This window comes from Leptidea sinapis, chromosome 5, assembly GCF_905404315.1.
Source record: "Leptidea sinapis chromosome 5, ilLepSina1.1, whole genome shotgun sequence".
NCBI lineage: Eukaryota > Metazoa > Arthropoda > Insecta > Lepidoptera > Pieridae > Leptidea > Leptidea sinapis.
Genome location: NC_066269.1, coordinates 8,760,955 through 8,776,468, shown reverse-complemented (window position 1 = coordinate 8,776,468; position 15,514 = coordinate 8,760,955). Strand labels below are relative to the sequence as shown.

Genomic DNA, 15,514 nt, shown 5'->3' with positions numbered 1-15,514 from the left:
CTAACAGTTGATTGTCGTTGAAACACTCCGTCTTATAATTCTTCTATTATAATTCGCAGCTTAGAGATTTTTGCATGAGATCTGTCTCTATCATCTCTTCTTCGGTAACCATAGCATTGAGACTAATGATGCATGGTCCTTGTCTGGTTCTGCGCAGGCCACCAGCTTAAATCCTACTAATATCTGCCCTTTCTTGGCGTGTGTCCGTGCAGAATGGGATGTCGCTATGCCAACTTAATGGCTGACAGGCTTGCCCTGCATGTTTCAGTATGACAACTCTCTCTGTTATCCCTACTTAAACATTTAATTGAGATAAAACCTTTAGTTGCGAATGCAACGGGCAACTACTAGAATATTAACTAATATTGGATTAAAAACGCTTCGTTCTTATATGATTTAAAACTGGGCTGGGAGTTTTAATTATCAGTTCTTTACCCCAAGTCAAAACCCCTTTACTAACTGTTGTAGCTTCACTACGTTTACCTAGTGTTGTTCCAATATGTTATGTTATTGTCACTCCCTTATGGTAAATAAATATTATTCTATTCTATTCATTAGTGTAAGCTGTGTACATATGCATGTCAGTATTTTCAACCCTCATAGGGTGTTCTCTTTGACCCCTATAGTGCAGTGGTTAGTGACCCTGCCTATTGAGCTAGAGTTCCCGGGTTCGAATACCGGTAGGTGCAATCATTTATATGATGAATATGAATATTTGTTTCCGAGTCATGGATGTTTAAATATGTATTTATGTATGTTTAAGTAAGTATATTATACTAAATATATCGTTGTGTTGCACCTATAGTACAGGCTATGCCTAGTTTGGGCCAAGATAATTTGTGTAAGAGTGTGTCTGTATTAAAAAATTGTACTTTGTAAGCTTAACATGCCTTTAGCCATAATTTGAGTTAGTTGATCAAAGTTCCGCAGATTCTGCCGTGATTCCACTGAAGAATTCTAAACACTTCCTTAAAAAATGTGACGATATGAAGAAAGAAAGTAAGACGAGAATATACCCCACTTAAAAGTGTTCAGGATCAAAGTAAGGGAGATAGAAGAGCCTCAACAACGTGATTCAAGAAAAACTAAATCTGCAGCTGTGCATGAGCTTTAATTCCATGATTCCATTTCCAAAGATGAATAAATGCAACTACTTTGGATACATGAAAGTGTACCATTACTATTATTATTATATTATACCCAATGATTTAACAGCCCCAAGTGCTTATATAAAAAAGGAAGTGGACAATTTGTTATGTTTTTAAAGTCGTTAAGCTGCTCAACCCCAATATTTGCATAATAGAAAATTGAATTGAGATGTCGCTCTTGTAAATCTAAACAATTTGATATGTAGATATCATTTGATATGTAGATATGTATCAGTATCATACAGTAAAGAAGATCCTCTAGATGTAGCCACAACCTGAGAGTTGAACAAAGCATACAAGATTTTATAGCGATACGTCACTCGAACGGTTAGCTCAGTTGGTTAGAGCACCGGCACGGAACGGAGGTCGTGGGTTCGAGTCCCACATCTTTCATAAAAAATTTTTTACAATTTTTTTTTCTCTAAAGGTAGTAATGCAAATAATAAAAAATTTCCTATTGTCCTTTAATTAGCCATATTTCAATTTACCACCAGACAGCGAATTGGCAATAATAGCACACAGTTTCCAATATCAATGCTGTGCTTGAAGAGGATACAGCTTATATAAACGCAGTGCGCTTCTGAAACGCCTGAAAGATAAATATTGATTTAAATGACGGTAGAAGATGATTCGCATCGAACTACCAAGGCAGCAGCATGGTTTGAAGTTACAAGGCAAATTGCAATGGCTGAGTCACAGGTCACAAGCCACAACAATGTGCAAAAAAGTTAACCTATAAAAAATGGCGTACTAAACGGCAATTTCATACTTTAACACCTGAAATTAAGGATTGGTCTCCGCTGCGCTACAACTAGATACCGTAGGCTTAGTTGCAAAGTGCGGCAACTAATACTACGACAGAGTGGACGTATTCGAGCCAGTCTCGAACAATGTGTGACGTTGACGTTGTTGTTCTAACTAAAATGCCGGGTTGCGTACACGGACTAGTAAAAAAATAAGGACTCCGTGCCTTACATAACAGTGTAGCACCAAAACAAGCCGATTAACGTGTAAATACATAGTCCCACTCACACTAATACAGGCCGATAGGCGGCCATTATGAGAAATGTCATCGTCTGTGACAGATCAGATTGCGTCTCAATAAAATATTTTAAAAATGCCGTCGTGCGATGTGAAAAAGTGTAAAAACGACACTATATAAGTATTTGTGGCCATAAATGATTATTAAAGGGAGAAAAAATTGTGTAACTAGTATCCCCCGTAACCGCAAACACACTAGCATAAAGGTGCTTCACTTGCTAATATCACGGCGCGGAGTCCTTCTTTTTTTACTCGTCCGTGGTTGCGTAGTAAAACTTTGTAAAAATAATTCTACGAGAAATAAGAAAGATACTGGGATCACATATCAACAGTAAGTATTTTGTATTTAATTAATTTCAATGTAAAATAACACGAAGCGTATGCTACAAAATTAAAAAAATGCCATTGAGTGTCAAGATACCGTGATAAAAAAGCTATAGTTCTTAGGTAGTGCGGTATCATGTTAGCAGCGGAAACCAATACTTAATCTAAGTTTAACATCTACTACTTGCAAACAAACTTTATGCAAAAAATATCCCCCCTGACACTCATAGATCACCGTCAAGTGTAAGTTGCATAACTAAATTGTAAAACAATACCTTTTTCCTATTGAAAGTCAATGCATTTTCCAATTACATCAATATTGTTGACATGTTACTATGGTGATATTTCGGCGAATTCCCGCAGCCATTTCCCTGTAGGCGTTTCTATTAAATTGGCCACGAATTCAATCCATTACGAAATAGGGGCTTATGATACAAGCTAAATGGAAGAATAATAATATTCACAATTTTATTGTGTTTTGGTGTAGAATCGTTTGAGCGATACCTACCTTAGGTATCGCTCAAACGATTTTTTTATAGAAACTTTTTTACTTCATTGAAATTCTATAGTTTTTTCTAAGATCATTTATACGTCTAGATGAACTGTGACAGCTTTGAAAACGTCGAAATATTTTGAGCAATTCACGCACACTAACACAAAGTGTCATACAAATCGCGAGTGTGAGACGTAGCTTGTCACGCACACTGAAGTATTAAAGCTGGCCTGTTTTTATCGGTTGTCTAACAGCAAGAGGCTCTATCTAGATGTATAAATTATCTAAGTAATCAAGTTTGTTATTATTTAACCTTTTAAGACCAATAGCGTCAGGCGGCGCTCATTTTCAGTATCTACGGTGCACCCGAGTGCTGAGTTGAGAGATTTTTTTTTTAATAATTACGATAAATTAAACAGATGACCCTATAATAAATATTTATCTTTGTTTAAAGTACGATTTCAATCACTTATTGAACGTCAAAATCTACCAACTGTTCCAAAAATATATCCCTCAGACCTGAGAAGAACGGGCGAAAGAAACTTTTTTTTTTATGAAAATAAGGGACGATACGAGTAGGAAGTTCAGCTGATGGTAATTGATACGCCCTGCCCATTACAATGCAGTGCCGCTCAGGATTCTTGAAAAACCCCAAACATTCTGAGCGGCACTACAACTGCGCTCGTCACCGTGAGACATATTTGTTAGCTCAGTGGGATTTTTCTTAAGTCGTCGCTCCACTCTCAAAGGAGGGGATAGTTTATTAGGAATCCTCGGAAATATTGTGGAACTTTATTGACTTTTTTGAATGGTTCTAGAATTTATATGGGAGCGAACTTCTCAGTCTCTATATTTTCAAAAACACGCCTTTGGATTACTCTTTTATTCTGTGGTTTTGAGTAAAAATTAAAATCTTCTTGATGAGGGAAAAATGGCTACCACATACGTACTTTCTCCCTTATCTGTAGCAGCATGCATAAATACGCATTGTAGGTATAGTTATTATAATAAATATTGATTATTATGCAATAAAAATGGAAATGGTTTCAAGATTTTTTTTTTATAAAAGAAACGGGCAAGAGGCTCACGGCATGGCGAGAGGTGAGGCAACCGCCCATGGACATCCGCAGCAACAGGTGTCAAAAAATGCGATGCCGGCCTATCTGAGTACCTCCTCTGAGCACTCCCCGTGATAAATGTAGAGAGAACCCAGATCTCTACGCAATCCCAAAATATCAAGCCGATCGGAGATGACTTGATCGTCGATGATTCGAGCCGCTTTTCGTTGTATGCGGTCAAATGGAAGAAGCTGCTACGGGGGAGCACCCGCCCAGAGGTGAGAACAATACTCCACCTGAGGTCAAATTTGCGCCTTATAGAGTTGCAGGCGGTGGCTTATAGTGAAGTACTGTCTCGCCTTACTGAGTACACCAAGCTTTTTAGAGGCCAGTTTGGCCTTCTCTTCCAAGTGACCACGGAACTAAAAGTCGCTCGATATATCGACGCCAAGTATGCCAATACAGGCTGTGGCAGTTAGAGGAGTGATCTCGAATCGAGGGGATACGACAAAGGGAGACTTTTAAGTGGCGAACGCACAAACTTGTGTATATTATTGGACTAAATTTTGTCGGCCCGAGACTTTGCAAAGCATAGTCTCGATTTCAGACTCAATTTTTGGATTACCAGCAAAAATTTAGTGATCAACACTTGCTCTATATTTTTATGGGGCTTTAGTTTTTGTAACAAAACCAGAGAGATCACAGAAGTGTTTCTAACACGCTTTTTCTGAAAATATTCATGTCGTATCGATGTGTTTTGCTTTATATATGCAGCATTTTTGTGATATCATATTATAAATTATAATACCATCATGTAATATTACTAAAAATATTGGTCGCTTTTAAAGGATTAAAACGCGTGTAATTGTAACTGTTTTTACACGCGTTTTAATCCTTTAAAAGTGTTTTATTTAAATGTGTAATACACGAGTTAATCAAAGAAAATACAATATTGGTTGCATCAACCTTTAGAGACAGTATACATGTTGTCTACTGTGCTTTAGAGTTTGAATTCATTGTTTGTGTAAGGGTGCTTCGTGAACATGATGGTCGTGATTAATGGCGTCCAACAAATACAATAAACACAGCGCTGAATGAAAATGGCACCTTTTAAAGTATTTAGAAGGTGCAGTTGGATATATTACGAGTGTAAATAGCTGTAACCAGTGTATATTTACTATTGGCGGTTTTAATAATTAACCTATCAATCCTCTCCGAGAGGTAGACAAATCTATCCTTTTACGCTCACTTACATTTCAATAACCTATCGACATAAAGCATTGGACTCTCATCTTGTCATTAAACGGTGACAGCAATGTATCCGTAAGTTAAACTAAGGATAGATAGGTTATTGAAAACGGCCAATAGTCTATGAAGTATCGAAAACAATGACAGATAAAGCCAGGCACAAGTATAGGTCAGTGCGGCAAACTCATTGAGAAGATTTGATATTACTTTATACAACCTCCGCGCCTCTGGGTCCATTTTATTTTTGTAATTTAATTTAGCTCGGCATACTTGATCGTGTATGTAATAAACCTCAATAAGGGCGGCATAAACGTGAATAGTTTATGTCCAAAAATATGAGAGGAATATGAAACATTCTGTGTCTCTAGATTTGATATAACATAAAGAAATTGCACTAAAAAAGACTGATAAATTTTAATGCAACAATAAAGTAGTTGTGTAATTGGGTAATAGTTGTTTATGCAACTGTTGTGTAATAAGGGGTATTAAAACACGAATGTGGGTGATAATAGTATCACATGAGTGTTTTAATACCTAATTATCAACAGTTGCATACAAGACTTTATCTACACCCATAATATGAATCATCTATAAAAGAAACAGTTAAACAGCTAACATTTAAAAAGCCAGTCCTAGCAACCATAATATCATTCAGGATGAAATTATGAAAACGGATGATATAATGTTGCACTGAATTCCATTACAACACTCGTTTGGATGATGTAATGGTTATTAGGACATTGAGTGTTTTCATGTTGGCAATAAGCTATTTTAGAATCTTTAATAGAGGATTTAAAGCACGGGTGTAGATAAAATCCGTTTAATATTGGCTAAGATATCGATATATTATCTACTAGTGAAATGTCATCACTGACCTCTACTATATACCAGTGGACTAGCGGCTGTCAAAGTGCTTTTGTGCCTGTTTGATAATCGCCATTTTGGCGCTGTTTGCCATGTAGCGAGAGTCTGCGGTACTAAAACAATTGATGGGAACCTCAGCACACATCGATAGATGGTGGGAAACTATTTACAAAAAAAATGTGTACTTTATTACGTTACATTCTTAAGTTACACGGAAAACGAACAAAATTAATTCAAAATGCAAAAATACTTCAGGGTATCGTACGTTCCTTCGCAGCCATTTGTATTATACGTAAAAATTAGTTCTCTGGATGTTCGCGAGAGGCGCTTCAATTAGGCACAATAATTTTGCTGTCAAACACATGGAACAGCCTGTCCAGTGGTATTTATACAGGTCAGTGATTGTGAATATATCAGGTATTTCTAAGTCAAAAAATATAGGTTTAGGTTTAAGTCCGGATAAGTAATAACCACTAAACATATACTAAAACCTTTTCCGAAACACGATGCATTTTATGATATAAGTATTATTCCGATTGGTTTAGTAGTTTTTGCAGTGGCGTAGTATAAAAATTTGCTTGGGGGCCCTTATGAAGGGTAAAGATTTTTCACAAAACAAAAAAAAATGTTTGCATAAAATTAAGAGAAATATTTATGAATGATAATTATCAATATATGTAAATTCCGTTTAAACGAAATAAATAAATTGTATTGTGCTGTATTATATTTCAGCCGACCGTGACAGCTCAGCCTCATTTAATACCCCCAATATAATGGGCTAATAGCGTTTAAGACAGTTTTCACCCCGAAAGTTATGTTAAAAATCTTTTGTTTACTATTTACATTTATTCAAATTCAAATTCAAATATTTTTATTCAAAATAGGATGTGACATCACTTATTGAAAGTTAAAAACCTACCACCCATTCCAAAATGAATGCCTCAGGCCTGAGAAGAACGGGCGCAACAAACCGATTAAATCTAAGATCGATTGATAAACGTTATGAGAATACCTACCAATTTTATTTTTGTTTTAATATTCGCTAATATTTAACTTAGCTGGTATCCATAGTCGAATTCAATAGTAATTATAAAAAAATGAATACTCTTAAGTGTGAGTGTCACTCCGTAGGTCTACGAACCCCGCCGTGACACGTCTCGCATGATGAAGAAAGGTGTCACGTTGCTGCATGATTGAACTGTTAACCCGTCACTCGACACCCTGTCTCATGTTATTTTTCGACAGTCCTTAAGAAAGTCAGGTGTCAACGACCGGGATGACACTTGGTTTATTTACATAAATATAGCTATAATTCTTAGATTCAGGATTAGTCTCCGCTGCGATAAAACTAGAAACCGCAGGCGTAGTCGCAAAGTGCGGCAACTAATACTGCGCCCAAGTGGGCGTACTTGAGCCAGTCTCTAATAAACTGTGACGTTGACGTGGCCACATGTTTTGTCAACTTTGCTAATAATTGAAATTAATTCCGGGTTGCGTAATAAAACTTTGTAAAAACAATACTACAAGAGATAAGAAAGACACCGGGATCACATATAATCAGTATTTTTTTTGTATTTTATTAATTTCAATGTAAAATAACATGAAGCGTGTGTTACAAAATTTGAAAGATGCCATTAAGTGTCAAAATGCCACGCACACAAGCCTCGAATAGTTGCCGTAATAAAAAAGCTATTGTTCTTAGGTAGTGCGGTATCTAGTTGGAGCGCAGGAGAGATCAATCCTTGTTAAGTCCAATGTTAAGTCTCATTTGCCCAGTAATTTCACTAGCTACGGCGCCCTTCAGACCGAAACACAGCAATGCTTACACATTACTGCTTCACGGCAGAAATAGGCGTCGTTGTGGTACCCATTATCTAGCCGGCATCCCGTGCAATTGAGCCTCCCACTGGTGATTACACGGTAGGCTAGACCTCGCTTGATGTCGATCGAGTTCTTGAAGCATAGACCATCAGAGATTTTCTTTTATGACAGTAAGCGACGAGACGAGCAGGACGTTCAGCTGATGGTAATTGACACGTCTATTACGGTATATTTTGAATGCAATAATTACTAAATATTTTTTGGTTTTCTGTTTGAGTTATAATTTTAACAGCAATTGTTAAATACTTTTTGTTTACGAAGAATGTCGAGTGAGTGCCTTGTAAGTTCTTCCCACGGGCTGTTTTTAATCCGACCGTTGTGTGGTTTCAGTTAATTAAAATGAAAAGTGTTGTAACGATTAAAATTTAAGCGCTAATTTGAAAAAAATGTTATTTGAGTTTGTCTTTGAAGAAGCTGCGAAAAGTTCAAGGGAAGCTATAACATATATATATCATGTAACCAACCAGGCTCCTTTGCAAAGGGTAGTTGCTGGCTAGATTATGGGTACCACAACGGCGACTATTTCTGCCGTGAAGCAGTAATGTGTAACATTACTGTGTTTCGGTCTGAAGAGCGTCGTAGCTCGTGAAATTACTGGGCAAATGAGACTTAACATCGTATGTCTCAAGGTGACGAGCGCAATTGAAGTACCGCTCAGAATTTTTGAGCTTTTCAAGAATCCTGAGCGGCACTGCATTGTAATGGGCAGGGCGTATCATTTACCATCGGCTGAACGTCCTGCTCGTCTCGTCCCTTATTTTCATTAAAAAAATATTTATTGGTAACTTTCTCAAGATAATGAACGACAAATGACTGAATATTATGACTTGAAGATCTCTTTCTAGCTGTTTGGTAGCTCTACGGCAATAACCACAGAACAGGTAATGTCTTTTACCTGTTCTGTGGCAATAACTCAATTCAATTTACAACACATGACATTTGAGATAAACTTTTATAAGTAGAATTAGTTCTAAATCCAATAACTGAATTTACTTTTCCGATGATATGCTTTGGTCAAAGCTTACGAACTCGTTTAAGTTTAGCTAATTTCCTAATTTACAAATGGGTGGCAAAATAGTCCCCACTTATCTTAGGTTAACTGAAAATATATATACATATACTTCTTTATGAACCAGCTTTATTTTATTTTAATTTCATATTGTTATCGCAACGTTTGTATTTTATTGTTGTGTATCATATTTTGTTTTCAACTTTTGCTTATTTTGTGTGTTTTATATTGGTAAATTTTTCTTTCTTTATTCTTCAATGTTTTTTCTATGTATAAGTTATTTGGGTAGGTTTTCAGTTTTAAGTATGTGTTATGCTGTTTGTATATAAAATAATTTCAAACGTTTCTAAACCACAGCGCGAGTTTGCTTCGTAATGGGCTACGCTGAAAACCAGCGCTGTAGCATTTGCTACAGCATACGCTGAGCAATTTAGCATCATTCTTGATTATATAATTATTTTCACAAGTATTAAAAACTAAACTTTGTAAGTAAATTAATTTGTCTGATGTGAAATTTGCCTATGTCTAATGCATGAGAGACTCGAAATTTTGATTACAGCTCCGGATAGCATGCAAGACACGAAAGAAAAGAATAAAATTCAAATTAGTTAGTTTCGAAAAAGTTTAAAATATTTTTTTTAATACATGTAATACTAGCTGACCCGACAGACGTTGTTCTGTAGATAATAAATAAAAATACTGTTTTATAGGAATTTGCCAATAATATTTCAAAACATCAATAATTATTTCGTAAAAAATGCTCCCTGTTGTTATAATGAAATTGTTTCACAGTGGAACTGTATAAACGTGCGTCACTAAATTCTCTCATAGAAAATATGTCCAAACAAAACAAATATTGAAAATAAAAATAATTATGGGTTCCAAATCGAAATAAAAAAATCCCTATCTCTCAAGTTGGACTGAACTGCACTCCATGAAGTAATCCCGTTAAAATCCGTTCATTAGTTTAGGAGTCCATCGCGGACAAACAGCGTGTCACGTAATTTATATATATTAAGAAGATACTATTAGATAACAAACGTTGTGATTGCAGTGATTGCTAATGTAAGATACCACAATTATGAATTTGACACGGGTTTTCTTATCATATCTATATTTTAAACGAGGCTTATTCAACCAAGTCCAATCCTCGCAAATTCCTTCAGATAATACAAATATATATATACGCTAAGTAATCCTAGAATATCTTCAGATTATAAATGGTATTAAATAAAGGATTTGCTTACATCCGCGCAGCTTACTTGGGTGTTAAAATATTGAATAGTTTAAACTGGTCTTATAATTTGTAATTTTAATATATTTAGATTAACAGGTATTTTATTTGATGAGATTATTTCAAACCATGATAGTTTGAATTTGGGATGTCTATCAGGAGATAATGGTGCATAATTGTACCTGACAGAAACTATCCATTTCACGATAAGAAAAATTTAGAAATTAATTGAAATGTAAATCCTCGAACATTAATAGGGTTATAGTGGTAAAACTTAGTTCATAAACTAGTGACGGCATTTTTTCACATAATGACTGCTAGATTACGGGTACCACAACGGCGCCTTAATTGTTTTTAAGGGCGCCGTAGCTAGTGAAATCCCTGGGCAATTGTAGTGTCGCAGAATTTTTGACTTTTTCGGGAATCCTTGCTTATTATCATAAAAAAGAAAAATACTGTAAGTTTCTGGGTTTTCATTAATTACATATTATTATGCTTATTATATATCTACTGTTTTTAAAAGTATATTGGTTTTAAACAAGAAAATATAAATAAACACAAGCTTGTCGTTTGAAGGCAGCTGTTTAATTACACGCTTTTCTGACTTCAAAAAAGGAGGAGGTTCTCAATTCGTCGGTATGTTTTTTTATGTTTGTTACCTCAGAACTTTTGACTGGATGAACCGATTTTGATAATTCTTTTTTTATTTGAAAGCTGGTGCTACCCGTGTGGTCCCATTGCAATTGCGGAGTCGGTGTCTACACATACATACTTATAGGTGAGATGTTCTTGAGTCGCACACACGACGTAAGGAGAATAATTCCAAAATTCACAATAATCGTAATTAGAATAATTAATTAGATTGTATAAAAACACGCAACTATTTTCATACTTTTAAGTGCATATTTTATCTCTTGTTTTGGAATACTGTTTTTGAAGTCAGTTGTTTTTTTGTTAATTTTTTTTATAAGCCTCACCTGTATGTATGTTTGTTTGTAGCCGACTCATTTGGGCGCAATTTTAACCAATTTAAACGGCCAGATTTCATTTAAACTTCGTAGATTTATCGAAGACCGATGACAATACATTAATTTGATAAAATTATTCCATTTTTCAATTTGCAAAATAAGATTTATGTTATTTTATATAATTTTTTTATCTACCTTCGCTAAGGTTAATTTAATTTAAATGTTAATTTTAAATTTCAACCAAAGCGTGTTTTTTACTTTTTTTTTAACTATATTTATTTATTTTTTCATATTTTCGCATATCTATAAAATTTATAGCTGAAGTTAAAAAATAGCGGGTATGACGTGTGCTTAGAATCGAATAAACCGGTTCCTAAATGTACCGAAACCGATTCTCATCATCCCCCAATGAAGATATTTAGTGTGTAATACGAGTGCTTTCTCTGCGAAAGGGTATTTAATGGTAGATTGTGAGTAGATCAAAAAGATTGCTGGACCAACATGGAGAAGAACAACTTACGACAGGAAATTGGAATTATCTGGAGGAGGCCTACGTCGGCGGACAAGCGAGCAATGACATTAGATGTAGTGTATATTAATAATAATAATATTTACACACTTTTACACAAATTATCTTGCCCCAAACTAGGCAAAGCCTGTACTATGGAGAACTATATATTTAATAGAATATATTTACTTAAACTCTTTGGTCACGTCTCTAGAAATGAGAACTCGATGGAGAGACTGGTAGTTCAGGGCCAGGTGGAAGGCAAGAGCGCACGCGGTTGATCGCCAACCCTTTTGGATAGACGCCATCACTAAGGCTACTGAGTCCACCATGGTCCAGTGTACTCACAACGCCTCTAACCGTCAGAAGTGGAAGCACATCGCCAGGTGAGCTACCCTCAGAAAGGATATCGACCCACCGAACACCCCACCGTGAAAAGAGTGTCCGAATAAGAAAAAGATTTACTTAAACATACATATATACTTATAAACATCCATGACTCGGAAACAAACATTCATATTCATCATATAAATGATTGCACCTACCGGGATTCGAACCCGGAATCTCTAGCTCAGGGTCACTAACCAATAATATATTAGGTGAAATATAATTATATTCATTTAGTATATTATGTTGTAGTATAAGTTAAAAATGTATCTTTTAAGTTTGCTTGCAATAAAGGCTTCATTGATTCATTCATTCATTCATTCAAGTAGATTACGGGAGTTGATTCGTAGTAATATAATAATAATAATAATATAATATTGACACACTTTTTCCAGAAATTATCTTGCCCCAAGTTAAGCATGTATAGCCTGTGTTATGGGTTACAAGCCAATGATATATTAAATACAATATACTTACTTTAACATACATAAATTCATATAAACATACATAAATACATTTAAACATCCATGACTCGGAAACAAACATCCATATTCATCATATAAATGCTTGCACCTACCGGGATTCGAACCTAATACCTATACGAGAATATTTGCTGTTGTACGATCTCCTTGTGAATTTTATCTCTTACTTATATCCACAAAGTAAAACGTGATAAAACTAAATATCGATGAACAAAATTGATAATGTGTAAGCGAAAGTTCAAAGACCGTGATTCCTTTCTCACTATATTATTGGGTTTAACTGCAAATTAAAATTTAGAATTTGAACGCATTTAATATAAAAATAGTGTTTTTTTTTATGAAAATAAGAGACGAGACGGGCAGTACGTTCATCTCATGGTAATTGATACGCCTTGCCCATTACAACGCAGTGCCGCTCAAGATGATTGAAATTGCTTACCCATAATCTAGCCGGCATCCGGTGCAAATGAGCCCCCCACTGTAAGTTTCAACAGATTTGTGCTTAGACTGAGGAGTAGAGCTAAGTATAATATAACGCGAACTTGGCTTTGCTTATGCTCAGCACAATTTTAGATGTCAATTGACAATCAAATCGTAATAGAAGATTACTCTAAGCTCATACTCAGCTAAGTTTTACGTAAGTAAAGTCTAAGCAAAGTCTAATTAAGCTCTCAACTTAGCTTAAATTTCAACCTGAATAACTTAACAAAATTAATAGCTGGATTATACATTGTCTTCATATATATTTCACTAATATAATGTAATATAAATAATGTGAATGTAAGTTTGTTTGTTACGCTTTCTCGCCTAATCCACTAAACCGATTTTGATAAATATAGTACAGAGATAGACTAGCTTGTAAAAGGACATAGACTAATTTTTATTGCGAAAAAATAAATGGTGGGGTCGAGAAATGGGATGGAAGTTTGTATAGAAGTACGTCAGTATCGAAGATGACACAATGAAACCTTATTTAGGTATTTGATAAGAAGTTATTCAAATATATTTGATCGAGCATTTTTGAAACCTACATAGGTAAGAAATACGAGAAGTTCGCATAAATAATTTAAAGTTCGCATAATACTATTAAAGAGACTGTCCACAATGACAAGGAATATCCGCTGTATTGTAGAAGAGCATCACAAGTAGCGGAAAGAGCAGTTTGTATAATATGTATTATTTGCAAAGTATCCTAAAAAACTAAAATTCTCTCCAAAGTAACTATTCCACGCGGACAAAGTCGCGGGTAAAAGCTAGTTTAAAATAAAATACAACCCGATTTACTGTTATTGAAGCTTTTCATATGTGAAAGAATTTTTTATATCAGACAGTAGACAATGTTATGGCGAATGTTAATTAGGAATTTAGTTACCAGGTCATAAAATGAAAACAAAACATTACTTATGAAAATTAAATTTATTTTGTTCGTGAAATAAAAGTTGTAATTTAACATTTCAATATTCTCGTATTTCCATCGTTATGTATTAGTTTCGGTTAGTTTTTCTATTATCATTTTATAAGTTTTAGTAGGTATTGTTTTTTTAATTTAATAATTGGTAAATAATAATATCTAAATATAAATTAAGTGTTCAAAATTTTACTTAATTTTTAGAAATATCTTTATTTGTGAGTAAATTTTATAATAATTAAGTTATTTATGTATAGCTAATATCGGTTGTTAAATACACGATGTAATTTTTGGCTTATTGTTGATCATTAATTAAATTAAATTTTAGTAACATATTTAATTTAATAATATTTCTTGTAATTATTTTACTCTTTCAATCATTATGTCCTCAATCACCTTGGTTTCTAGTCATTGATTAGGTATATTATATATTTTAAATGATTACCTGGCTGTATGGGTTAAAAAAATACCATAAAAGAATACACGAAATTGTTTAAGCGGTTTTTTCTGGCACTGAATATATATATAATCTATATTTGCCACTGATATATTGGAAATAATACCACACGCAAAAAATTTAATTAATTATTAAACTTACCAGTGAGTAGAACCGCGAAGACGAGTCCTGCTGTACTCGGTGTCATCCTTGCGTTACAAATGCCGCGCGCTCTACGCGTTCCCGCCTTTAGTAAGGGATGTTTCGGCTTAAACCTTTGCCTAATCGCGTTGCGCGTTGGTGTCAAAAGGTGAATGTCATTGTGGTAAATTAGCAAATTGCATTTTGGTGACACACAGAAAGCTTATCTAGATGACATTTTCATAATCGTTATTAATTTGGTTTTTCTACTAATATGAACCTGGTTGTGCGGGCAACTTCCACAACTTTTTAATATGTTATGTTCAGGTGGAATTTCACTACTTACGTTTCTTTCCTTAGATATATCAGTCTGCCTACCACGCTCTTAAATAGAGTATTTTACCTACTATAATTAGGGCTGCCATAATATTTAAATTCCAATACGAGACACTTTCGATGCCAAAAATGAACCGACTTCAGTGAGCTTAATATAAGCTGGAAGTTATTTTTCAAAATTGAATGTTTTCCACTCCTGAATGTGCTTAACGCTCTTAAGATATTATCACAAAAAAATCTAATATTGCGTAATACAGTGTTTCTCCAGGTTGTCACGACTTCGCGAGCCACTTAAAAAAAATCCAATTTGGGACTCTTTTGGGATTGGGTGTCTTAAAGATAAGTGTGCATAATATTAAGTAATGGAATGGAATTCGTGGGATCACTTAATACTGTCTCAATTGTTCTTATGAAAAAAAAAAGTCAAAGCGAAGTCAAATAAACTTCAATTAGGCTTAAATTAAGTTCTTTTGAATCATCACTATAAATATTTCTTTTAAATTACTGAATCTACCATATGTTCGGAAAAAGTACAGCTCGTGAAAAGA

The 15,514-nt window shown here is 34.6% G+C and overlaps 1 protein-coding gene across 1 annotated transcript in view; it reads right to left on the bottom strand.

The window, feature by feature from the left end:
* The window catches only part of LOC126964730 (uncharacterized), a 39,003-nt gene extending 24,282 nt beyond the window's left edge, over window positions 1-14,721 (bottom strand). Inside the window, exon 1 of the mRNA XM_050808006.1 lies at window positions 14,652-14,721. Within this exon, the coding sequence (XP_050663963.1) occupies window positions 14,652-14,697 (46 nt within the window). The 5' untranslated portion in view covers window positions 14,698-14,721. The remainder of the gene's footprint in view (window positions 1-14,651) is intronic.
* Window positions 14,722-15,514: the final 793 nt, after the last annotated feature.